At 40.7% G+C, this 26,160-nt stretch overlaps 1 protein-coding gene across 2 annotated transcripts in view; it reads right to left on the reverse strand.

Moving 5' to 3' along the window:
- Window positions 1-1,577, reverse strand: part of CD28 (CD28 molecule) — a 28,268-nt gene extending 26,691 nt beyond the window's left edge. The window contains exon 1 of one of the 2 annotated variants that reach the window (XM_012655268.1): window positions 1,378-1,577. In XM_012655268.1, coding sequence (XP_012510722.1) covers window positions 1,378-1,432 — 55 coding nt within the window. In that variant the 5' untranslated portion in view covers window positions 1,433-1,577. The remainder of the gene's footprint in view (window positions 1-1,377) is intronic. The other variant, XM_012655272.1, reaches the window with a different exon arrangement.
- Between the last annotated feature and the right edge of the window lie 24,583 nt (window positions 1,578-26,160).

Raw genomic sequence — 26,160 nt, forward strand, 5'->3', positions numbered from 1 at the left:
GAAATAACATCACAAGCTCATGTCTTTCATTATATTGTCACTTTTTATAAATATACACAATTTGTGCTCACTGCTACATCAGACCACAAAATAGATGAATATATATGCAACCATTATATTTCTGCAGGTGGAGATCTTACATTCTTAGGGGTACATGCACATAATGTTTAAGAACAACAACAAATAATGTAGTCTCTGTATCTCCAAGTCAAATAAATAAATTTGAAGATACTGACTTTTCAATGTATCTTTTGAGGGAAAATATCTCCTTATTTAAACATACCTCTTCACCCCATCAGTCCAATTTTTGAGCCAAGTAGGGCCCTTCTCTAACTCTGAAAACAAGCTGAATGAACATCTTACTCCAGCCCACTAAGATAACAAGCTTTTTCTGTTAGAAATTGTGGTTTTCCAAAGATGATTTAACCCTGGATTTACCTGAGTCTATGAAATTACAAACCACATCATGGTAGGTAGAATAGCAGAATAGGCAAGAGAACCAGCTCTGGGGTCGGACTAAGGTGTCACCTACCCTGCCTCCGACAACTGGTACCTGCATATCTTTGGGCAGATTGCTTTAACATGCCTACCCCTCGGTCTCTCCATCTGAAATGGGGCTAACTGTAATACCTACCATCTAGCTGTGAGAATTGAGTGCTGCTCTGAGTAAGTGCTCTATGAGTGTTACATATATTATCCTTCTCATCCTCATCATTGGGAACTTAAAGAATTTTAACCGAGGAAAATAGATTTCACCAATTGCAAAAGAAAACTAATTTATTAATATTAGTATTGTACCCACTTCGGTGGTGACTCCAGGATTCATTTTGACACTCATTCAATTCAGGTAGACATAGCAATTACAATTAACATTTATCTTGCTAGCCGAGCACTGATTGAGCTAAGGATTTCACATGGATTATTTCATTTTATCCTCACAGTGACCTTGAGATGAGGTTTATTATCATTCCCATTTTACAGATAAGGAAAAGGCTTAGAGAGTTTAAATAGACGCCGAAGCTTAGCTAATAAGAATTGGATCAGTGATGTGAACCCAGGCAGCCTAAATTCAGAGCTTTCAGAACCAACCTACTTATAGCAGTTTTCTTAAATTAAAAAAAAAATTATACGTAAGTTAAAAATTCTTCAGATACCATCGACTAATAGTTAAACAAATTTTACTTATTTCCAAAGGACTTTTGTTAAAATACTATAGTCTAAGAATTAGTGAGTTTCTAAATAACAGGTTGCCATATTAGAGCAGAACTATACTTCAAATGTCCAAATTTCACAGATTATTTGAAATTTAAAATAAATCAAGCCAGTCACAAGACCTCAAAAAAAATTTAGAAGAGGAAAGAAATTAAAATTATTTACCTGTTACTTGAAATGAGGGGAATAAGTTGAGAGCCAAGAGCAGCCTGAACATCATTGTCCTAACGGTGGGCAAGGGCTCCAGCCCTTCCTTCTGAGGAACCCAAAGTGTGAGGTGAAATGAAGACGCACCTGCCAAGGCTGACAGACTCCGTCACCCGTCATCTACGGTCACCGCCAACTTACTTCCCTTAGGGGTACATGATCAAGGAACTCAAACCACAAGGCATCGTGACTGCAACCTTTCACACAGGATATTACATTGTTTTGATGACTTTACATTTTTTATTTTTTGAGACAGGGTCTCACTATGTTGCCCAGACTGGTCTCCAACTCCTGGGCTCAAGCAATCCTCCCACCTCAGCCTCCTGAGTAGCTGAGACTACAGGTGCACAACTGCACTAGGCTGACTTTTAGACTTCTTATTTTTTGTCCCTGAAAAATAGTGTCCATGAAGGGCTCCTGAGAATTATTCTCTATCGACAGGCATCAGAGTAGTGAAAACCGGGTGCTTGGAATCCAGCAGAGAGTTAAGGGTGGACAAATAAAGTGTTCTAAAGAAGGAATAAAGCCTTTTACAGGCCAGGCACAGTGGCTCACGCCTGTAATCCTAGCACTCTGGGAGGCCGAGGTGGGAGGATCGCTTGAGCTCAGGAGTTGGAGACCAGCCTGAGCATGAACAAGACTCCGTCTCTACTAAAAATAGAAAAATTAGCGAGGCGTCGTGTTGTGCACCTGTAGTCCCAGCTACTCAGGAGGCTGAGGCAGGAGAATCACTTGAGCCCAGGAGTTTGAGGTTGCTGTGAGCTAGGCTGACGCCACGGCACTCTAGGCCGGGCAACAGAGTGAGACTCTGTCTCCAAAAAAAAAAAAAGCTTCTTGCAGAGGAGAGGTTTTCATAGGATGAGGATAGACTGTGAAAAAGACAACAATAAGAATTATATTGAGGAGTTAAGAAACATCTGCTTAAGTGTTTGAAGGAGTTGTAAACATTAGGAACATAACATTTGTATTGGACATAAGGTAGCCCTCTGGAGCATTGAGCCCTCAGTGCTTAGTTTACTCCACACTTCCCCTAACTCATTGCTAGGAACTTTGCAAAACACATTCCACCTTGCAAGCACCCAGCCAGCTGGGTATCAGGACGAGGTTCCCTAGGCAAAGGGAAAGTCAAAAAACATTGTATGTTCTTAGGAGGACAGTAAGGCACCAAAAGCACCTTAGTGTCTCATGCTCTCTATGTCCCTCAAGGTTTAAGTAACAGGGCACAAAGGGAGGCTCCAAAGCAGCATCTCCAGACCTGTAGCCAACCCCCTACACCCTTCTCCCACTCCAGGCCTTGCAGATAGGGACATTCCACCAGCGTAGCCAACTTTGCTCTCCTCTTCAGGGGCCTGTGTCGGTGTCTCATACTCAATGGCTGTCTCGAAAGTGTCCCAGTAATTTTTTTCCCTCCTTTCCTGATAATCTAAAATTTATATAGTTACCCTAGTGTGGGGTTTTGTGTATGTGTTTTTTAAAAAAAAAGATATATTGCTTTTTATTCTGATTATAAAAGTAAGACATATTTCATATAGAAAATTCAGAAAAATATAAATGTTAAAACAAGATCTATATTCTTTTTGCCTTAAGGTAAACTCAGTTAATATTCTGGCCCATTGGCTTACATCCATTTGTCTATTAAGATTTTTATATATTTAACATCATGTTTTACTTATAGTTTTCAACAGATGTGTACTGTTACCCGTTGTATCTTGAACATTTCCCCATGTCATTTAAGTATTCTTTATAAACATCATTTGTAATTGACGTGTAATATTCTATCCTATAATCATATCATAAATTGTTTAACAAATCCCTAGTGTTGTCACCTTTCTTTTTCTTTGCTATTTTAAATCGCTACGGTGACCATCTTTGATGACCTAGTCGTGAGTGGAGTCAGGCTTCATGTCCCTCCCTCCTGATGTGATAAATGACAGATCAAAAGTATTTCCTCTCCTGGTAGACCCTCTCTGTCCACATTTCAGTTTTCTGACAAACACATTCTTTGCGAAACTCCCATACTGATATATCTTTCTGCTCTTTGGAGAAATTTGTTCTTGGAAATGATTCACTTATATTTCTGAACTACGGGTAAATGACAAAGTCATGTCCCCAGTCCTGGAGAAGATTCACTTCTGGAATTTGACTCAGCATTCCTGGGCTCTAACCCTCTATCCAGTCTTACTGGGGACAATTTAAAGACTATAGGGTGACCTTTCCTAAAACATCACCCCTATTCTAATGCTACCAGACTACCCAGATTTAGAACGAAAGCTCTGAGACTCATTACACAGACTAAGAATCTATCCAGTAGAAACAAAGACTCCCAACAATTTCCTATAATTGATAACAAAAGACTGCAGAGTGAGTTAATAACTGTCTTTAAGCATCTTAAAGATGACTGTGTAGCAGCTAGTTAATGTTATGTATATGGTAGTGCTTAATCAAATGAAACAGCTGGAAGAGAATCAGTGCTCATATCTGGTCTAACTCCTTTATCTGCAGAGAAGGAAGCTGAAGCCCAGAGAGGTTAATTGACTTATACAAATTCACAAAACAATAACTTAGTCTACTTGATTTTATTGCTTGACAAACTCTATGTGGTTTTCATTCTGTAAAATAAAAAGAAACACTGGCCAGGTGCGATGGCTCATGCCTGTAACCCCAGCACTTTGGGAGGTCAAGGCAGGAGGCTCATTTGAGGCCGGAAGTTCAAGACCAGCCTGGGCAACATAGTGAGACCCTATCTCTACAAAAAATTTAAAAATTAGCCAGGCTTAGTGACACATGCCTGTAGTCCCAGCTACTCAGGAGGCTGAGGCAGGAGGGTCACTTAAGCCCAGGAGTTTGAGGTCACAGAGAGCTAAGATCGAGCTGCTGCACTCCAGCCTGGGAGACAGAGTGAGACTCTGTCTCTAAAAAGGATATTTGCGTTCCTTTTTTAAAACATGTATCACACTAGAGAAGCAAATAATTTCATTAGAGTCCTTTCACATTTATTCTTGAAATTCAAAGGCATTCACGTATACTAAGTGGTAGAAATGACAGAGATAAAATAAGGACCTTAAACCCATCAATGCACAAGATACTGAGACCCTACTGCATTTCCAGTAATAATAATGGCTAGCATTCACACACCAAGAACTTTACATTCCAGATCTCATTTAATACACAGTCTGTGGGCAAGGTTATTATCATTCCCATTTTACAAAAGAGTAAAGTGATCTGAGTGAGAGTTAAGTAGTACCAGGACAAAAGGAGAGGGTATGCATTACCTTTTGGGTGCAAGTCATCTAACACAATGTCTCATTACAGCCTATGTACCGTCACTCAGAAAAAGGGGAGTGGCCCAGTGACACTGGGAAGACATAATTAAACTGTGCTTCATGAAAGTGCACCTGCGTTTTTCTGGAGAAATTCCAGATTCCTTAAATCCACACGTGTTCTTGAAATTCAAAGACACATGCATCATGATAAAACAAATGACCTCAATCGATCAAGTGTACTGAAGTCCCAACCATATGGCTCGTTAGAGAAAAATATAATACAGGTGACCAAATTCTATAAGCTGTTACAAGCATAGCAGGAACTAAGCCTGAAGGTAAGACCCCGGCAGGGGGTTGAATCTCAGGGCCGTCACCACTTCCTGCTCTCTGGCCAGGATGTTTCTCTTCCATCTGTCTGAGTAAACCAGATTCAGAGTAGACGGAACCTCCTCAGAGCAGTTTTCTCCAGCCACTTTCACACCCACACACACGCTCCCCAGCTCTGACCCGTCTAAACCAGGTCTCCCTGCTATAACCTCCAACGTACTCTTCACAAGTGTAGCAGAACGCCATGAAGAAAGAGTAACTGCAGATTTGTTCGTGCTGTTATTTGTTAACGTCTGTGTCCCCCATTAGACTATAAACATTACGAGCGCGAATCCATGTCTCTCCCCTTCCCAGCTGTATCCCCTGTGTCTGGCACACAGTCGGTGCTCAATAAGACACTTACTGAGGGAAGGAAATCCTCCACCTTTGCTTCCTGCACCCCCCGCCCCCGTCAATGTGGCTGTAATTGTGGATTTCTCTCTCTGACCAGAGTAATCTTCCCCTGCCTGGTTTCCCAAGCATATGACATTAGGAATATTCCAGCTCAGAGTGCGCTTTGTCAGTATCTAGGATTTCAGCCCCATATTCCTGTCTGCTCCCTACCCTGAGCTGTGCTCAACAATGGAGGTGACTCAAAGACCTACTTCCTTCACAATTCGTTGTTCGTACAGCCAAGGCCAGAGGCGTGCCTAGCCACTCAGCATCTCTCTCCTCTCTCTTCCGAGCCCACTGTGGTTCCTACATGGACCTTAAGAGATAAGAGATAAGAATGCATCCCCAGACTCAGTTTACCACTTTGAATGCAGAAGAGGAAATATAACTGCCTTGGGAATTACAATGGCTAAAAGCACAGGACTTGAAAGTCCTACTGGCTTAGGGGTCAAAACCAACTGGGCCACTTTCTAGCTATATAATCCCAGAAAATCATAGCCTCAATTCCTTGTGTGTAAAATAGGGGTGAAAACACCTCACTCAATATGTTGCTCATATTTCACACAATGTGTAAATTTCCCCCACCCTTAATATAGAAATAAGACTTAAGGAATCTCCATTTTGAGCTTATTAAATGTTTATTGGACCAACCGGAATGGAGCATTGAATATATGTTCGATATACTTATGTGGATTGATTTTACTCTACAGCATGAGTGTCACCAGAACCCTGATTTAGAAATTAGCATAGTATTCCTCCTTGATACCCAATCCTTTAGTAACATATACCAGTATAAACTACAAAGTGTCATTGAAGAGTCTTTAAGAATCATAGTTGTCAAGCTGGTCAGTGAGAAGCCCTGTGTCTATCTCTCATATAGAGCAAGCCTACCAGGATAGTATCTTCTTGAGCCTAAATTCCTGCTAGCAACTTGCCTTTCATTTTAGTTTCTAATTTTCCCCAAAGCCCTGACTTACAGAGGTTCAAATGCTCACATGGTGATTGTGGGGAAATAACGAAGCGTGAGATTCTTTCTTTGAGCCGTGTGACCACGCAGTTCCAGCTGTTGGTATGAAAAACTTTATCAAAAAAATAAAGATGAAGTTAAGAAAACCATGCATATTGTCACAAACAAGCAGGACCAAAGCCTAAAAAAATTAAGTCTAAGCCTAAAAGAAAAAAATAAGAAATAACTGTTATATCGATTAACTAATCTCACTGAATAAACAAGTATTACATAAAGATATATTTGCAGAAATGATCTATGAGACTTTATCAAGGATGAAAAGTAGCTTAAAACAATTATCTAAAAACCTTTTGACCACTTAAAGAAACAGGCCTATCACTCTAAGTTACAAAAGCAGTAGCTAACTTTTATTAGAGGCTTTCTGCTGCCAGCTACTGTTCTAAGCATGATGCATGTATTATCTCATTTAATCCTCACAACAGCCCTAGGAGGTTGGTGCTATTATTATCTCCATTTTATAGATAAGGAAAACAGAAGCTTACAGAGGTTAAATAATTTGGTCACAATAGGTAGAACAGGGGGGATTTTAATTCGACTGGATCCAACTCAAAAAATTGAACTCTAGATTTGAGCATCGTCATCGTGGGAAAGGTAGAGACAGACCTGGTCAACCAGCAGCTTAAATAGATTTGACAGTGAAGAGGTCAGAGCAAGGTTTTTAACGAGAAATGTACCCTCTTTATTGGCACATCTGACCTTCAGCCACTAACTTTATAAAGATTCAGCTAGAAGTCTACATGTGACTTGCAAAGTCTTCCTTTATTCACGAATATGTGGCCGTCATTACTTCCCTGCTGACCTTATATTCATGCAGACCCAGACAAGAGATGAAGCAAAACTTGTGTACTCTTGATGTCATCCTGGAGGAATTAATCCTGACCAGACCAGGAACCTGTGGACTGTCAGAAAGAGGAATATGTCATGAGCCCAGGCAATGCTGATCTGAGCTTTAGGTCCCCCCCGCTGATCACCTGAAAAAAGGCAGAAGGGGAGTGGTAGATACAGAAAACATAAACCACCATCATTAAAGATCAAGAAAGATTATTGCCAATCGGACTCCAACTAAATCATTACAACAAGGTAAACGTATAGGTCTTAGGATCCAAAGAGATTGTTTTCAGGAAAATCTACTGTTCTCAAAATCATATTATTGTGAAAATCTAATGGTCTCACTGAGCCACATTCTTTTGATCTTGCTGAAGACCAGCTGCTTGCCTCGTTACTGGTGTTACACAAAGGTACCAAGGATGCTGTGTCTGGTTATTTTTTAATTTTTTGAAACCACTGGGACACTTGGGTATTTTCTGGAAACAGGAATGTTAATTAAATATGGCTGGGGTTGGGAGGGCAAGGTAAGGAATGTATTTCACTCCACATCTTGTATCGAACCTGATTTGACCCTCTTCTATTCCCTACTGTGCCATCAGAGGAATGGTGAGGAGGTGACCTCTGACCCCTTCAGGAACTGCAGTGTTGTCCTAGCCTTGGGAAAACTGTCATGCTTGGTTTTTCTCCTTTTGGAACCATTTTAAGGGCCTTCATCCCCTAACACATTGCTTAGTACAGCCCCTCCAGGAAATAGAACTGTAAACTTCAACATTGATCTCAGTGGTCTCTCAAATTACTGAGCCAGCATGGGAACCTTCTCGTCCTCCCCCTTGCTGTATCTCCCTCCCCAGCCCTTCCCACTAGTTCCCACACTCACTGAATAAGGGAGGTCAATCTGAATACATCTGTCCACATCTCTGGAATGTCACAGAGGAGTAACAGCTGTTGACCTCTGTTCCGAACACATTATCCTGTTTGTTTCAAAAGTAGTTGGGTGAATTCCAGCTAATATATGCAATCTCTACTTCCTATGGGGAACGTAGGATATACTCCAAACACTTGCTTGGGTACTGGTATAAATACAAACCTGTTTTCAAGTACTGGATCCTCTTACTGTTGATAATAACATTAATAACTACAATAATTATTATGGCCAACACTTATTAAGCATTTGCTATATGATAGTATAATACAAAGCTAAAAACATCCTGAATTTTTAAGCCTTAAGTTTTCCTTTAAGTTTTAGAAAAAGTAGAACTTTTCTTTCTCCCTAAGTGACTATACTTCCGCATCTTAATACACACACACACATGCGCAAACACACAAAGCCTTTACTAACCTCCCCTAGGTATAGTTCATAAAATCGAAGACTGTATGTATTTCTCCTGGAAATATTAGAGGGAAAAAAAGGAACCTGGAGAGGAAAAAAAAGCTGAATCTGAGATGTTCCATCTAAGATACCCAACGGTAACAGTAAAGAGCAAAAACAAAGAGGCAAGGTCCAGACAAATGTAATATTTGTCTAAGAATCCATCCATTAACACCACCGCTCATATGATGTCTTTTATACATTGTCTTGAGGAAAATTCCAACTAAACTCGAAATAGCTTTACTATATGGGTCAGCACACAGTTATAGGTTGCTGTTACAGATTTAGGAGGTATCAGCATTTGGGCTCAGAAAACAATACCCCAAAATGAAGGCCTCAGAAGCAGAAGTTTTTCTCCGGCTTTCTCCTGTCCTTCTGTCTCTCAGTCCAATTCTCCCCCTCAGCTAGCCATAGAAATTAGAATCCCTCTTCCCCAAGGCGAATCATAGAAACCAGAATCCCCTTTCCCCAAAGCCATCCATAAAACCTAAAACTATTCTGTGTAAAAACTGGCCATAAAGAAATTATCTGACCTACCTTGTTTGACTGTAGGACATAAGATCCCCATTCCAGAGAGGGTCCTGCCCCACACCCAGAAGGAAGGAATGCATGCCCAGAGAGGCCAAGAAGAATCTAGACAGACAGGCCATGCTGGGTTTCCCCACTCGTCTTTTAGCCTCAGATCATACTCTTTTTGTCCAATCATATCTCTACATGGTTAACCATACTTTGTTGAACCTAAGCATAAAAATGGACAATTTCCCCTGTATCTTTGAGTCTTCATTCTGAAGGCTCCTGTATATACACATTAAATAAATTTATATGCCTTGTCTTCTATTAATCTGTCTTTGGGAGTTGGTTTTTCAGCAAACCTTCAGAGGGTACAGGGAAAGTTTCCCTTGGTCCCCTACAGCAGCATAGTAGAGCCAGGATTTCAGATAGATTTAATCTCTTCCATCAACTCCAATTGATTGATTATCGGCTGTCTGACTCACTGTGTTGAACGGGATCCTGGGACCTCAGACCAGTCCAAGGGAAGCGTGGGAAGGGGATGGGGGAGCATAAGAAATGGCACCCATGGGACTCCCAGGTCAGGATTATAATAAAGCTGTGAACCCACATCAGATCGCAGGCTGCTCTTCCCCACCTGTCCCTTAAATCTTGGCATTTTTCCATTGTTGGAGTTTGAGGTGGCTAATAAACTACTCCTTTCTACTTGCTAATTCAACCCTAAATCAAATAAGGTCAACTAAGAAAGACGAAGCAGTCAGACTGATGGAGATGAGAATATCACTGATGGTGTACAACCAGAGAAAGCGGCTGAGATATGTGGCTATAACAAGCACCCCCGAATTAGGCAGACTTACCCACCAGCCACAGGTTTGCCAGGAAACCACAGGTCCCACTTAGTCACTAAGCTACCATGTGGCCCAGAGCAGGATGCTTGCTTTCTGCAGAAAGGCAGGACCCAGCAGTGGGACTGGCAGGCAGCAGGAGCCACAGGAGCATGAGGTCAGGGGAGGGTTTGTTTCAGTTGGGAGAGATGTAAGCCTGTTCTCATGCTCAGGCACAAAACACATCACGGAGAGAAAGACCAAAGGCATAAGAGGTAGAGGATAATCTGTAGGGGAAGAGACCGAGCTGATGAGAGGAAGTGGCCCTAGGACATCAGCTAATACTTTAGCATTCATTAAACAGGAGAAAAGTTCTTTGAGACTCACACTTGTCTAGGAAAACCAAAGTTATAGCAGTTACAGAGTAACTAACGTTGATCGGGCACTTTTCAACTCACACACGGTATCTCATAAAACCCCTATGTAGGAATCATTATTATTAGTCCATTCTATTGATGAGAAGATCTAGTAAGCAGCAGAAAAGGACTAAAACACGCTTCTTCCTCCAGCTCTGTGATTACAGTCCTGGGAAAGCTGACAGATCGTTTGACTCTGACTTCGTGCTCTTTGCCATGAAACCGTCCTTCAGAAGGAGCTTCCACCAGACTATGTGAATCAGTGGGAGAGGCATTGCCAGAAACCATCACTCAGTTTGTGTGGTGAAGGGCGGGAGGGGAGTGTTGGATGAACAAATGGCCTCCTAAGCTTTAAGTTTAATTTCTAAAATCTCTCAAGAAGTAAACAAACATCTCTTCTTCCCTCTCTTCTCCCACCCTTCAAGAGGCAGAAACAGAAGCATTTTCATTTCAGGAGACAGGAATGAATGTATCATGCTCATCTCTGGGTGCCACCTCAGACATTTGGGAAACAGGCTGACTTCTCAGGGCTTGCTGCCGGTGCTACGTCTCTACTGAGAATTCAGACTTCCTAAAAATAGCCTCCATGAAGTGGCTGAGCAACGGGAGGCAGCAGACTGGCTAATGATTTGCACTGCGCTTGCAGATGTCCTCTCTGAAGACTCTGAGACTACAGCCCAAGGGAATGGGGAGGGCTCAGGCTGTCCGAATGGACTTTCTCCAGGCCCTGTTTTGAGGTCCAAGTTTTGAGAAAATGATATCCGTCCTTTTCCCAGATCTCTACGTAGGGAAGGTTTTGGAAACGCAAGATTTGTACCCAAGGTTGTGGGTGTGTTCTCTCAGATGTCCCTGTTGGCTCTCTAGATCAATTCTCTCTTTTTATTTCTCAGAAATTCAATCTCTGAATTGGTATACATGCTGGACAAAAATATGTATGTGTTTCTGTGTATACCTGAGATTGACAAATATTTATTGCCTCTTCCCTTTTTCTACTCAGTCAGAAAGTGGATGTGTGGACATTTTGTCCCCAACACTCCTATTATAGGACTATGTCCTATAAATCTGATAATTCTTAACTTTCTTTGTGTCAGGGACCCCTTTGGTGTTCTGGAAGCCTAAAGACCCCTTCTCACAATCATGTTTCAAAACGCATAAAATAAAATACATCGGATTGCAAAGAAAACTGAAAGTATTAAAATGCAGTTTTCAAATATTTTTTAAAAGCAAATATTCATGATATGGTAATAAATATACATTATTATCGTCTCAAATAAGATCTAGCTGTGGTGTGATAACTCCCATAATTTTGGAAGTAGTGATAGGCATAAGTAATATTTTGAGGTACCTGTACACAACTATAATGTGATATGAAAATATCTGTGACTTATACTGATGACAAAGTGACAAGAACTGCTAACATTACTGTGGTTTGTTGCCTAAATATATCATTGAAATGTTAAATTTCAGTTAGAGACTATAGTGAAAAATAAGATGTAATTTTTTCCCAACCAAGTTTACATTAGACCCCTGGTTAAGAACCCCTGAGTAAGTCAGTCCATCTGGTGACCATCAGCATCTCATCTACCTGCATGTGGGTGATACACACACACACACACACACACACACACACACACACACACACATACACACACACACTGCATGCCCTGTAGTCTCAATACTAGCATCTGACAACATCTTAATGGTGTCCATAAAGGACACTTCCCAAATAGTTTATGTCATGAAAGATCAGAAGCAAAAAGTGCAAATAACATTGTCAATCTCAATATCAATATTTTCTGTGGCCTCCAGTTCCAAATACTAGTTAAGTGTGGATAGCCACTCCCAACCTGGATTTTCTCATTTCCTCCTGACACTTGGGCCAGAATCATAAGCTCTACAGTTTCACCTGTACTTGTTTTTCTCCCACATTTTAGAAATGTAGTCCAACTTTCCATTCTTCTCACTATTAACTACTCAGCAACGTGGAACATATATAGCTGAGATGAGACTAAACACGCAATAGGAGGACCACACTCCAGCTCAGACCTCTTGCTGTGGATAATAATGTAAAGCCTGCTGACCACTCTGCAAACATTCAGCACCCACCATCTGGTATTTTGTCCTGGACAGCAGATCCAAAGTTCTTTGGAGGGCTCTGCCAGTTAGGGCACACTCTCCCCCTCAGTCACTCTGCCGCAGACTCATGGGCATTGTTTTTCATCCACTAAAACATGAATTTATTTTTGGTCTCAGATCTTTAACATGAGTTCTTTCCTCTCCCTGAAATGTTCTTCCCTTTCTCTCTTCCCGAGGCTCATTCCTCCTCCTGACTGCTATATCTGACCACTATATCTATACACTTCCATTTAATCCCTAGTTTATATCCAGTTTATTTTTCACAAGTGGCCACAATTCATAATTATTTTATGTATTTGCATGCATTTTTGTTTTTACCCTCCATTAGAGGCTAAACTTCTTAAGGGCAGGGACTGTGTCTGGCTTGTTCACCTCTGCACTCCAGCAGCAAAACCATGCTTGGCATGTAGCAGGCACTCAATGAAAATGTGGGTTAGTGGCTTCATCACTAACGAACATTCCCTTTTATAACATGCAGCTCTATAATCTGTAGTGTACACACTAAGCTCCCATACCAAAGCAGTCATGGAAGGTAGTGAGCAGGGCGAAATATTAGATAGTGTATATTCAAAAGCATCCCTCCACCATATGGATCAGAGGTGGCATCCCTTTGGCCTAGTCTGATTGTCTGTCACCTGTTAATCCACCTGCCACAATTCACTCTGCTTACTGTGCCAGAATCCAACAACTGGTGTTTATAATTCTGTGCCTACTTGTCTGATTCCAGGAAGGACGGTGGTATGCAGCACAGAGTTATTTAACGTCTGGAATCATGGAGTTTGGCACCCCAAGGATGTTCCAATCCTGGCTGGCTAGGAGCTCCTTCTGGCAAACTCTCTCATCTCAGTGTCATAGCACCAGTCAGATTTGGGGTAGTAGTCACCTTCCTGGAATTCACTTCCTTTACAAGCCATTCATTCATCCAACAAATGATTAATGAGAATTGTACTCAGTCATAGGCCCGTATGTATGGGCAGGAAAGACAAAGACAAATAAAGCATGCCCTCAAGTGGCTCAAGACAGACAAGTAAACCAATAACAACTCATGCAAGATAAGTTTCTACTTTTACATTGACAGAAGCAGAAAGCATTATCTTGGCTCATTTGGAACTACTTTCTAAAACATCTGTAAAACTGTTTAAATGAACCAACATGGTAAGGGTACCCAGAGATATGATAATGCGTGGGTATATATGTATGTGTACATTCACTTTTGCTGTCTCTCACAAGATCCTGAAAGTATCAAATAGAAAATGAATCTCCCTCCCAGGGGCACATGAACCAGACTTTACCATTCGACATAATTACTGTTGCTTTAAGGGAATGTCTGGAGCCGCTGCACTGCCCAGCCCAGTAAGCACAATGGAACATTTTCCTTGGGATTACCTCACTCCTACTGACCCACACAGGAAATAATTATTTTGGTAGTCGCCAGTAAACAGTGAAACACACTTACTTGAAAAATAAGCTCTTTTTGACCCTGCAAGACAGTGGCTTCACAAGTATAGCTGAACCTAGTTTCCATCCAAATTCAACAATTTCGTACATAAATGGTGCCTTATTCTTGGATGGTGGGTTCCCAAATCCAGACCACATTTCAGAGTTCTGCCAAAATACCATAGCAAACAGTGGTTTCCTTGTATTTCTGGCTAAAGAAGAATGTAGCATCAAAGAAATATTAGATTTCTTTCCTAAGATAGAATATGGAAATTCCATAGATGCCCTAGCAACAAATTCAAACATTGTAGTCATGTCTGAGAAAGTATTCCTGCTTTTTCAGACTTCCATCATGGGGTGTGCCAGAGAAATATGGCAACATTTAGAGAAGTGACAGTTTGGGGTAGGATTTTTGAATCTAAGTAAAAAGTCTAGATCTCTACTCCTGATTCTAGCTGAGGCCTAATATCATAGGCCTCTTTCTCTAAGTGGTCCCCAAAAGGCAAAACCCTAAATGGAAGCTGCAGAGTGTTCAAGGAATATGTCTCTGAGAGAAGTAAGGCTACCTGTTGAAAACAGATAAGTTGGAGTAATGAGGCAATGTTCTCAACTAAAACTGACTCTGTTCTACTGAAATCCAAAGTCACTGACTTAGAATAAAGACTTGACTGCTTGGACAGAGACCCAAAATAATAGTTTAAACACAACAGATGGTTTTTCCTGTCTCATCTAACAATCTGGAATTAAGCAGTCCAGGCCCGGTATGGCAGTTTGAGGGCCAGAAATTCAGGTGCTTTCTATCATGTAGTTCTGCCATCCTTTGACCCCTATGGGTTCAGGACCCACATGGCCTGCCCCTTCCTTTTAAGGGAACAACCCAGAAATGATATCACTTCTGATTGTATCCTGTTAGCCAATGACTGAAAGAGCTTCATGGCTGTTTCCAGCTACATGTTGAGAATTCTGTTACTACTGAAAAATAGAGACTTGGTATCGGGGGATAGCCAGTAGTTTGCCACACTTGTCAATTTTCACATTATTCTTTTGAATTGTGGACAAGACATAGCCTCTTTTCCTGAAAAACTACAGCAGTATGCCTCCCTCCAAAATTGCTGCATTTATCAGACCACCTGTGCCAGCATGATACTTGGTATGCCTAAGCAATGCAAAGCCGTGAGAGTAGAGCTAGTAATACAGTACTTGTGCGCCTCGGGTAATACCTGACCAGATCAGTAAGCAGGGCTATGCCTCCTCCTGGGAAATCCCCTTGATGATGGCTCTGCTTGAGTCTGAGAGTGTTACCTTCTTCCTACAGACCAAAGACTCTGCTCTGAAGACCATAAGACCCAGAGATTATCCCATGGTCACGAGGATCACCTCGTCTCACTTTGGCTTTTCTACAGCCCTGATAGGAGAATGATCTAGTAGTAGTGAGTCAGGCAGGCACTCAAAGCTCCCAGGAAGCTTCAACTTTGGAAAGGAGAGAGGATATCTCCAACCCTGAAACCCCAAAAGAGTAATCTAGCACAAGAAAGGTGCTACACGTCAACTTGGGACTTCCCTGTAAATTTCTGCGGTCACTCCAAACAATAGGTTCTGTTTAGAGGAGACTTCGGAGTCATTGATCCAGCCCTCTTCCTGGATCATTTTGGAATGAGACTCATTGATTTCTAAAGGTATAGAGAATTCCTGAGCAGGGACTTCCCCGAGATTTTCATTCATTAAGGAGGAAAGAACGAGGGGCTCTGGGCTGCATGGATTAGAATCCCACCTGGTGTTTACACCAATCTGCAGGATGTGCTTAATATCCTGGCATGAATAGACCATCACTTGGCAGCAGCAGACAGCACCTGTTTACAGTGTCTCATCTGGTTAAATAAACTTGATGATACTCTAATATCAAATAATATGAAAAACCAAAGGGTATAGATGTTCAATATCTCACAAATAAGCTGAGGGATAAATCTAGACCAAACTGAAACAATTTCTCCCTAGAGGGAATGAAACATAGAAGTGAATTTGTTTTCTGTGTTATTAGCAGAAATGATATATTTGTGATATATTACTACTAAATTATGAGTAAGTCATAGCAAAAAAGTATTTAAGGTGAGAAATATTAATTCTACTTTATGAAGAAACAAAATCATCTTCATTTGACATAGATCTACAAACTATAGAAATGTTGAGACTTAAGCAATCTCACAGCTGATTTTAGTGATTATATATAGCACATGTGCCGTGGCTGATATATAATGTAGCTCACACACACACTTATAGTATAGGACAATAAAATCTTAGCAATGATTTTAGTTACAAGACTATTCCAAATTCCAACTGAGTTCCCCGGTCAGGGAACATTAAGACATCCTCTTCCTGTTTCCGCCTTGTCTAAAGGCTAGAACAAAACTCTTGGAGGGGGTCCAGGATGTCAGGAAGAAATTATTTTAAGTGTTGTTATGTTTGGGAGGTACAGCAGGGCAACATGAATTGACCTCTATATCTGAATCCATGTATAGTGATAATAAAACATGCCCTAAAAAGACTCTGCTATGTTAATTTCTGGCAGTAGGCAAGGGAAATTGCACAAATCTCCACACACAGACCTGTTTAGTCGTTCCTTCCTCTGTTCCCCTAGCTTGTACGTCCCTCCATTAGCGCTTACCTCATTCATTGCACTGTAATTATTTGTTCACAGGCCTGTCTCCAGCACTGGTCCATGACATGGCAAGGAGTTAAGAATACTAACTCTAGAGCCAGACTGCCTGGATCTGAATCCTAGCTCTACCACTAACTTAGTTCTGTGACTTTAAACAAGTCCCTTAACTTTGCCAAGCCTCTGTGTCTCCACCTGTAAAATAAAGTTGGTGATAGTATGTGCCTAATATTGTGGCTGTGAACACGTCATAATGAATGAAAAACACATCCCACCTTAAGGAACATCTTCAAGACCAGTTGGCTGTTCTTAGTATTCCTGTCTAGAGATAAATCACATCCTATCCATCTTGCATTCCCAGCCTCCATAGTGTGCCCACCTCCTGGAAGTAGGTAAGTTGCATGAACCGATGAATGAGAAATGTGGTGGAGAAAAAGAATTCCTCTCCAATGCCTTTAATTCATTTTGCTCCAAAGCAGCAGAAAGACTTCTCTGCATGGTGAGTTTGTGAAGAATAAGTAGGTATGCATGGCCGAGCCCACACATCTTCCCCTTGAGCATACGCTGCCCTCATAGCACACATGGCAGACCCTCCACTTCCAGCATTGCCCTGGTGCATAGGCTACCCCTTTCCTCCCTCTCTTCCTCTGGGGAACAAATTGCCCACAGAAAGCAAATGTTCTACACTTTCCTTCAGGAACAGGCTCTTCCTCACGTGGTTTGTTGCCATCTGAGACTGGGTGGAAAAGACTGATGAATTCTAGGTTGAGTTGGTAGGGTCATAGGTCCTCACACTAAGCTGTTCCCTCCAGCCTACCTTGACCAATCATAAACATGATATTTTGGCTTCCTCCTGCCAGCCATCTGGATTGTTTCCAGTATGTTCTATTTATTGAGCCCTACCCAAAATTCCAACAGTGACTTAGTAACAGAAAAATTTTTTCAGATTTTTAATTTTTCAGAATCTTAGTAAAGTGCTGTTCTTGGGAGGAACTGAAAATACATGGATTTCTAGAGGATTTGACAGTCAAAAAAAATCCAGGCATGGTGGTTCATGCTTGCAGTCCCAGTGATTTGGGAGGCTGAGTCAGGAGGATCGCTTGAGCCCAGGATTTCAAGGCTGCAGTGAGCTATGATAGCACCACTTCACTCCAGCCTGAGTGACAGAGTGAGACCCCATCTCTTAAAAGAAATAAGTTGCTGGGTGTTCTCTTTTTGCCTTGGATTTTCTCTTCCTTGCTGTGCCTCAGGAGTTGACCACCCTGGACTGCATCATCTGGGCTCTCCTGCTTTCTGGCTTCCAGCTGGGTTCCACCAATTGGAAGAGATTCAAGGGTGGGAAGAGAAAAAGACCAGAGTATTTACTCTGTCTACTCTTTTCCTGGCTGGCTAGGTTTTGGCGTGGTTGCATTCCTCTACTGTGGCGCATCTCCTGTTGGATGCTCCTCTCCCATGGCTACAGCTCTTTCTGGATTCTCTAACACCATTCACTCCCTTTGTCCCTTCAGGCCTAGGAGCAGGCACAGCTTCCCAATATTGCTAGTCCCCTTGGTGCTTCATCATCTTACTTTTTCTAACCCTGCCCACACCCTATAAAGAGTCCCTTTGCCAAAGACTCTTTCCCTTTGAGGAAAGCTTTCGGTGTGCCATTTCCTTGCCACCAGGCCCCTGATTGAAATAAGTGATGAAGAGTAAGAGGAAGACCCTTCTGGAGATGGACACATTGGACATACATAACCTAGTTTCAAAAACATTTGTCTTATCCAAGGAAATTACCCTTATTCTAATTACACCTCACCTAGCAACTTCCTGATAACTTGGCTTTCCATGTTGTTCTGGCTTAAGAGATAGAAGACCCTGGTCAAACTGTCCCTGTATAAAAGTTCTTGTGGTAGTTCAATATCTTCTCAAATCAATGAATAGTAAATGGAAAATCAAAAAGAAGTAGAAGTGGCAGAATTAACTCAGTTTACTTTTAAGTTCTATGGGGAAAAAAATTATAAATTTGAAAGGGTGACATTCTAAGATGAAAAGCTCCACAATCTGGGTTCAAAGATGAAGAATCTGAGGTTTACCAGGCACAAGCTTCTGAGAATATAGCCTCTAAGTGAGCTTGGGTACAGACTCTGTTTTCTAATTTTCTATTCTTTCTTTCTTTTTTTTTTTTTTTTTGAGATAGGGTCTTACTCTGTTGCCCAGGCTAGAGTACAATGTGTAGTGGTGTCATCATAGCTCACTGCTACCTCAAGCTCTTGGACTTAAGCAATCCTCCTGCCTCAGTCTTCTGAGTAGCCGGAACTACAGGTATGCACCACCATGCCTGGATAATTTTTCTATGTTTTGTAGAGATGGGGTCTTGCTGTTGCTCAGGCTGGTCTAGAACTCCTGACCTCAAGGAATCCTCCTGCCTCAGCCTCCCAAATTGCTAGGATTATAAGCATGAGCCACCACAGCCGGCCTATTTTCCAATTTTCTAATCTATTTCCATCTGCCCTTTTATATTTTCATGTGTTTGACTATTTACCCATGTTTACAAATGTAGGCAATTTCTCACAGCCTAAAACTTACATGCAAGAATAAATTCTTGCTCAAAAGATAACATCAGTAAAGATTAGCCTTTTAGAATTGAGAGAATTCTAAAAGGCAGCAGCCAAACAATAATTACTTTTCTATTGAAAAAGCGAAAAGAAAAAAATCCTTAGTCTAGCATTCCAAACTTTTCACAATACAAAGCTGCCTTACCTCATAAACTCACCAACGTCAAAAACACACCATGCTTCTTCCTGCCATTTGGCTTTTGCTCATTCTGCAACTCACAGCCTGAAACACCCTCCCCTGTCCTCTCTGTCTATCCCACCTGACCCTTCAGCCTTCAACACTCAGATGCACTCCCCATCCCTCCAGCATACCTTTCCCCAGCATGGCAGCCCACGATGTTTTCTGTCCTGGAAGCACCTCTGGCACTTACTGACTTGGCACAGCACTCTATTCTTTGAGCCATTTCACCCTCTCCCTCCAACTCTATTCCTGGGGTACTTCTTGGTGATTTCAATATCCTTCCAATAGCCTAGCGTCTCTTGTCCTTTTATTCACATTTATTGAGTTGTTCTCTACAACACTTCAACCACCCATCTTGCTGTTACCATGAACTGAGCCCCTTCCATCCTTTTAATTTCAAGCATTCCTTTCTCTAATCATAATCTCCGATTTTGGGATGACTCTATTACCCCAATGCCCTCCAGTCTACTAAGCCTACCATCTTTTCACTGTCTCTCACACCCTTCGTGTTCTCATTTTCCTCTTTATCCAGCTTAAAGCCCAATATTCATCACTACACTCATTAACCTATATATACCTTTAATTCCCGTGTCTTGTCTACCTTGTTGATACTCCTCTGGCAAAATCTCAAGCCTGGCTAAATCCAAAGCTCTACCTATGCCTTACCTGTACTTGAACATGGCTAGGGACAAGCGTGTAACCACTTTATTCTCAGTTTAAATTGTGACTTTCCTTATTGACTCTTTCTAAAGCCTTCAACTTGGTTTTTGTAGAAATAATAATCTTCTTCCTTTTTCATTCATAGGTTTACCTGCTATTTCATTAAATAAATAATAACTAAGTATAGTAACAGATGCAACTGGTATAAACAGGTTTGGGAACAAACCAAGCTTACTCTTGGTGAGCATATAACTCAGCTGAAGAGAACAGAAGCGTAGGGTATAACAGTGAGTAGCCTACCAGCCTAGAGTGCTCAAAATGCCATGGACCTCAGCCAGGATATATTACAGAGGATGTGGAGAACCTCTGTTAATCTGGCAAGTCAATTAAGTGAAAGTCAGTTAAGAGAATGTCTATCGTACATGTTTGCATGAAAAGTATAGATTCTGTAAATAAAAATCTGTAAATAAGATCCTGTAAATAAACAAAAAGGATTTACCTCCTACCACTCTTTATTTGCAATATAAGTAGCCTGTTTGGGCCTACATTTCTTGTATTTATAGTATAGCTATTGAGAAGACTATCAATTTGCCTCAAGCTCCTCCATCATTTAGTAACCATACTACTATTTTGGCTTCATTCCATAATGGTCATTTCCTAGTTAATATTCTAACATAAATATCAAGTTCTTTAAGATTAAATAGCTTCATGGCTGGGTGTGGTAGCTCATGCCTGTAATTCCAGCCCTTTGGGAGGCTGAGGCAGGAGGATTGCTAGAGCTCAGGAGTTCAAGGTTACAGTGAGCTGTGATCAGGCCACTGCACTGCAGACTGGGTGACAGAGAGAGACCATGCCGAAAGGAAGGAAAGAAGGAAGGACAGAAGAAAAAGAAGGAAGGAAGGAAAGAAGGGAGGGAGGGAGGGAGACTGCTTAAGTAGCTTCACCCAGAAGTAAATTATCTCTTCTACAAACACGAAGATACCATTAAGGGCAGTGTTTCTCAGTCATTTGTTTTCATTATCACCCTCCCACTACAGGACATTTTCAGACATTTTTTCTTAATTGCCCCCATAACATTTTAATACCATAGATATACTAAATATTTCTTTGTGTGCTGTATGTATATCTATGCTTTATATATTAAAAAGTAAGATTACATACACATACACACACAACCAATTTTCACCTCCTTGGAGGTGATAGCCCGTCTGTTGAGAATGCGTGACTCAGGGCACATGAAGTGCATCCTGTATGTGGTTCTTATTTGGCTGTTATCTGCAGCTAACAAGACAAACACAAATGGGATACTCCTTTGGGGAGGTGGTCCACTTTAACGGTGAAGCCGTCAGTAGTGGCCCATACTTCTATCTGTTCGTTTCTTTTATTCTGTCTTTCTTAACTTGCTGTCTTCACTCTTAACCAACTCAGCTCTCATATTTTTATCAAAATGGTAAGCAATTCAACACCAGACTAAGACTAAAGAGATCATATTTTCATCATCAAAAATGGTGCGATATTAAGCAACAGTAGCAAATAAGCTTTTCCCTTTCAGATTATTGGCAGTTTCTTTGACCTGAGAAATAAAATATCTGTGAATATTATTATCCAGTGTTATCACACCATTTCATGCGCCTCTCATCTTCACACTTGTTGATAGTCAATAGCATATGTATTATTTACTTTAACAACACAGCTCAGAGGACCACATGCTAGCACTCAGAAAAAAAGGAAAGAGAGAAAAGAAAAAATGAGGAAAATGTAGAAAGAAAAGAAAAGAATTCTGGTGGGGAAAGGGATCCTGATTTAAATCCAAAAACTCAAAAGAGAACTATGAAATTTCAACGTAATAGTAGCGTATTATCCTACCATATTAAGAAGGTCAGTTTGCTCTTCCATCGTTCACCTTTTAGTACTTAAAAGTTGTTTTAAGTTATTTTCTTAGATCTGGAGCCAGAAAAAAATACATTCTGTTCTGTGTATAATTATTTCATGAGCTTCTACAAGTAGTCTTCCTGACATATGGAGAGCAGCGCAAATTACTGCTGCTCTTACTTTCTGCCTCTGTATCTATCTGTCTTCTCAGATTCTTAGTGTGCAGGAATATACACCCCCGATTATAGATGTTGGTAATTTTTTAAAGCTCCAAAACTTCCATGCAAAATTGGATTCTAACTCACTAGATAGCATCAAGACAATTGAAAAACAACTTTGGGGAAAATCAAGAGTGCCACTAATAACTAACTGGTGTTTACCAAAAAAAAAAGAGTTTTGCTATTAGCCATTGGACCAAGCCAGGCAGCTAAAATATCCAGAATGAATATCAATTAATTTCCTTTTCCCTATAGAAATTAACCATCTCGAGTTTAAAAATTTTATTATTGCAGGAGGAAGGGAGGGCAGAGAGGAAGAAAATACAAGATACATTTCTTATAGGCATCCAAAAATGTGGCAAAACTTCAAATTTTCCTGCCATTTTCAGCAAAAACTTTTTACTTCAATATTTTTACCTACACTGTTTCTTTTGATAAAATTAGGAATTAAGTACTCAAGCGATTATTTAGATGATATCTTTCTTCCCCCATCAGACTGTACACTCCACAAGAGCCAGTGCCTTGTCTGTTTTGCTCTTCATTGTATCCAGTGGCAGACACGGGGCCTGTATATGGCAGATGCTCGATGCATTTGTGTTGAAGGATTGGAAAGATTAGATGGGACAAAGAATATTTTGAAATGACACTTTTCTCAATGCAAAATGATGCCGTGAAAACATCTATTACTTTTACTTGTCCATCTTGATTCTTTATTTACTCATCCTAGAGCTATGTTGTGCCTGAACAGAGACTGTTAAGACACAGTTGCTGACCTTAAGGCACCCACAATCTATAAAGGGAGACAGACATAAACCAATAAATCATAATACAATGACATACAAGAAATAAATATCTATGCAAGGGAGAGAGAGAGGCGATAGCAATCCAACTGTTTCTTGTTGAAATCAGAATTGTATCTTGGCCAGGCAACCATCCAAGGGTAGAAAAAATAAATGATTTAGAACTGAGTTTTTGTTTTGTTTTGTTTTGTTTTGTTTTGTTTTGTTTTGTTTTGTAAGAGGACCGTTAAAAATGACGCCAAACTAAACTGGGGACTTTGTCCATCTAACCCCGCTCAGGTCTTGGTTTAAATATGACTCCTTCGGAGAAATCCCCTCTGAACCCTCTCTACACACAGAGTTAGGTCCCCTCCATGCCCTTTCACTAACTGGGAAGTTCAGGAGGCCAAAGAACATGTCTGTCTAGTCCATGGACTATTATATCTCCAGAGCCTAGAACTATGCCTGGCACACAGTAGTTGCTCAATAAATGTTTGATGAATAAAGTCCCCCTTGTGGTGTATTTATTTTTCTCTTTTTAAAACAATTTACCCCATTTTTCCATTCTATAATACAAAAAATATTTCCCCTCTCTCAATAATGTTCTTTGCCTTTTCCTTCAAGATGATTGTTTCTCAAATGTTTCCAGACATTGTCATTCAATAACTGGAAGTAAATTGCATTTTAGGCAACTGCACCCAGTAGGGAATTGGACCTGAAGAGATATCTAAGGCTTATTCCTCCACCCCTGCCAGGTAAACCCCAAAGACTGGGGCTATTTGTAGACTTCCAGAATAGTTTCCCCATGGGGTTTCTCCACACCTCACATGCACACAATTTCTAAAGGATTTGCACTGAAGAAGGGAGACTTTCTTTTAAAGAGTAAAGATTAGTGTTCTTAAGGGAACCATGAAAGGTCAGCATTCACTTTCTGCATCTGAAATTAATTCTTATCCTCTGCTTTCAGTACAGAGAGGATGAGGAGAAGAAGATCCTGGTTTAAGGCTTGACATGCTCCTGATATTTAGAAAGAGAAATTTAGGAAGGACTCTGAAAAGTCTCCAGTCCTAAGGCACCAAGTTCTGAGGCCAATGGATCCTGTGTTTGGTGCTTCCCCAGGCCATCTGGCAGCCAGAGAGAGATATTTTAAGTCATGGCAAGGCATGTGGCAACCTCAAAAACCACACCCTTTGAATGTCAGCCTCCTCTGCCAATGTGGGGCAAGTCTGGCAGGAGCAAGAAATAAAGGCTGTGCTGTGGGGATATCAACCCCACTGAAAGGCTGTTGACTTTACAGACCCACAGGCACAGACACATCATTAGTATAAGTTTCTTATCCTTTTATTTACTGAATGTTCTGCTGAAAACTGGTAAAGTCAGTCAAATTTGGATGTTTCCAAACATCCAGATGTGTCCTAGATACAGCCTAGATGTCAGGAAGAGACTTGAATTGATTTAAATATGGGGTATTTTTTTTCACTGTAGAAATATCTCCTCTGAATTATACACAGTCTTTCACATGACCTTGGAAGAAATAGGAAAATATAATTAGTGAGGAGGGATAATGCTGGTCCCCATAAATATTGGCTAAAAGTAGACATAGGATTAGAGAGAAAAATTTCAGAGTTTCTCTTAATAACATCCTTCTCTCTCTCTCTTTCTCTCTCTTACGCACACAATTAAAATGATTACTAAAAGAAAATATGGTGATTTTTGAAGTATATTAAATATATATTTGCTGTTTTAGTTGCAATAGATAAGATGTTATACCACTGTATACCAATTGTAACAACTGGTATAACTGGAATCTCTTGGAATTTTCTACGGGTTCCTATTTCTTCTAGAAATAGGTATTTCTCTTAGTTTCCTTACGTTAAAGTAACTCAAATTTAGGGAAGGAGTACCACCTTATTAGGTTCTGAGTTGATGGCAGAAAGTAGAGCATCCCTGGATGACCTGGGTTCCAGTACCAGTTCTGCCACATATTATTCACCTGAAAAATAGACTGAAGTTCCCACCACAAAAAAAAATGATATGTATGTGAGGTAATGCATGTGTTAATCAGCTTGATTTAGCTATTCTGCAACATATGCATATATCAAAACATGTTGTACACCATAAACATATACAATTTTTATTTGTCAATTAATTAAAATAGACAAAAGAATATCTCTAAGATTCGTGCTCATGCCAGTGTCCCACAATTCTGCAGTCCCCTACAATTATCTTGGAGAGAAATCAGAGGGCCCTGGGTCAAGGGCCTGCCTAAATGCACCACGCAGCTGTTTCCTCGCTGGAATTTTATGCCTTTCTCTTAAAACTTATGGCCTAGGAAAACCTGCTGCTTTGTATTTTTTGTTTGTTTCTTTGTTTCTGCAGGGATGGGTCGTAAACCAATGGGGAGCAGGAAACTCTGGGAATACAACAGTTAATATTTCAGAAATGACTATTTGGAAGTCATCAGCTCATAAAATATACTTGAAGCCATAAATTTGAATGAAATCACCCTGGGGAGATATATAGAGTGAGAAAATAAATAAGACTGAGGACTGATCCCCCTTTCTTAATGGGAAGGGGGTGGGCATGATAAGAAAAATCCCAGAAGGAGCTTGAAAAGGAGAATCAATATAGGTAGAAAGAAAACTGTGGTGCTATGAAAGAAGCCGAGGGGAGAGGCTGCTTCAAGGAATCAGTAGTCAACAAAGCCAAAGCTTTCCACAAGTCGACTAGGACAGGATTAAGAAGTAATCATTAACTATAACACTATGAAGCTGCTATTAGCCATGGACGTCTCCATGGGTGGTGGCAGCAGAAGATAACATGGCAAGTAGCTTGAGAAGTACATGAGAGCTGAAGCTGCAGACTGAGCTGATATTTATCCCCCCACTCCAGTACCAGTACTCAAACACGATGTTGCAAAAGTATGCAATACATAGCTGAGCTTAGTCAGAGAAGGAAAGTAAAGCCAACTGCAATTGATGCTGTGGTGGCCTGAGGGTAGAGAGCCTGGTTGCCAGGGCTGAAGTTGAGAGTGTCAGGACAATAGATATGGCCTAGATCCTACACAAAGAGAGGAGGTGAAACTAAGGCCACCACATATTATCCAGGATCTGGATAATAATGGGCTGTCCAGTCTATTAAAATTGATCTAAAACTGTGCTATTCAATATGGTAGCCACAAGCCATACATGACCATTTAAATTTAAATTAAT

The sequence above is a fragment of the Propithecus coquereli genome, unplaced genomic scaffold (genome assembly GCF_000956105.1).
Source record: "Propithecus coquereli isolate 6110/MARCELLA unplaced genomic scaffold, Pcoq_1.0 Scaffold113, whole genome shotgun sequence".
Classification (NCBI taxonomy): domain Eukaryota; kingdom Metazoa; phylum Chordata; class Mammalia; order Primates; family Indriidae; genus Propithecus; species Propithecus coquereli.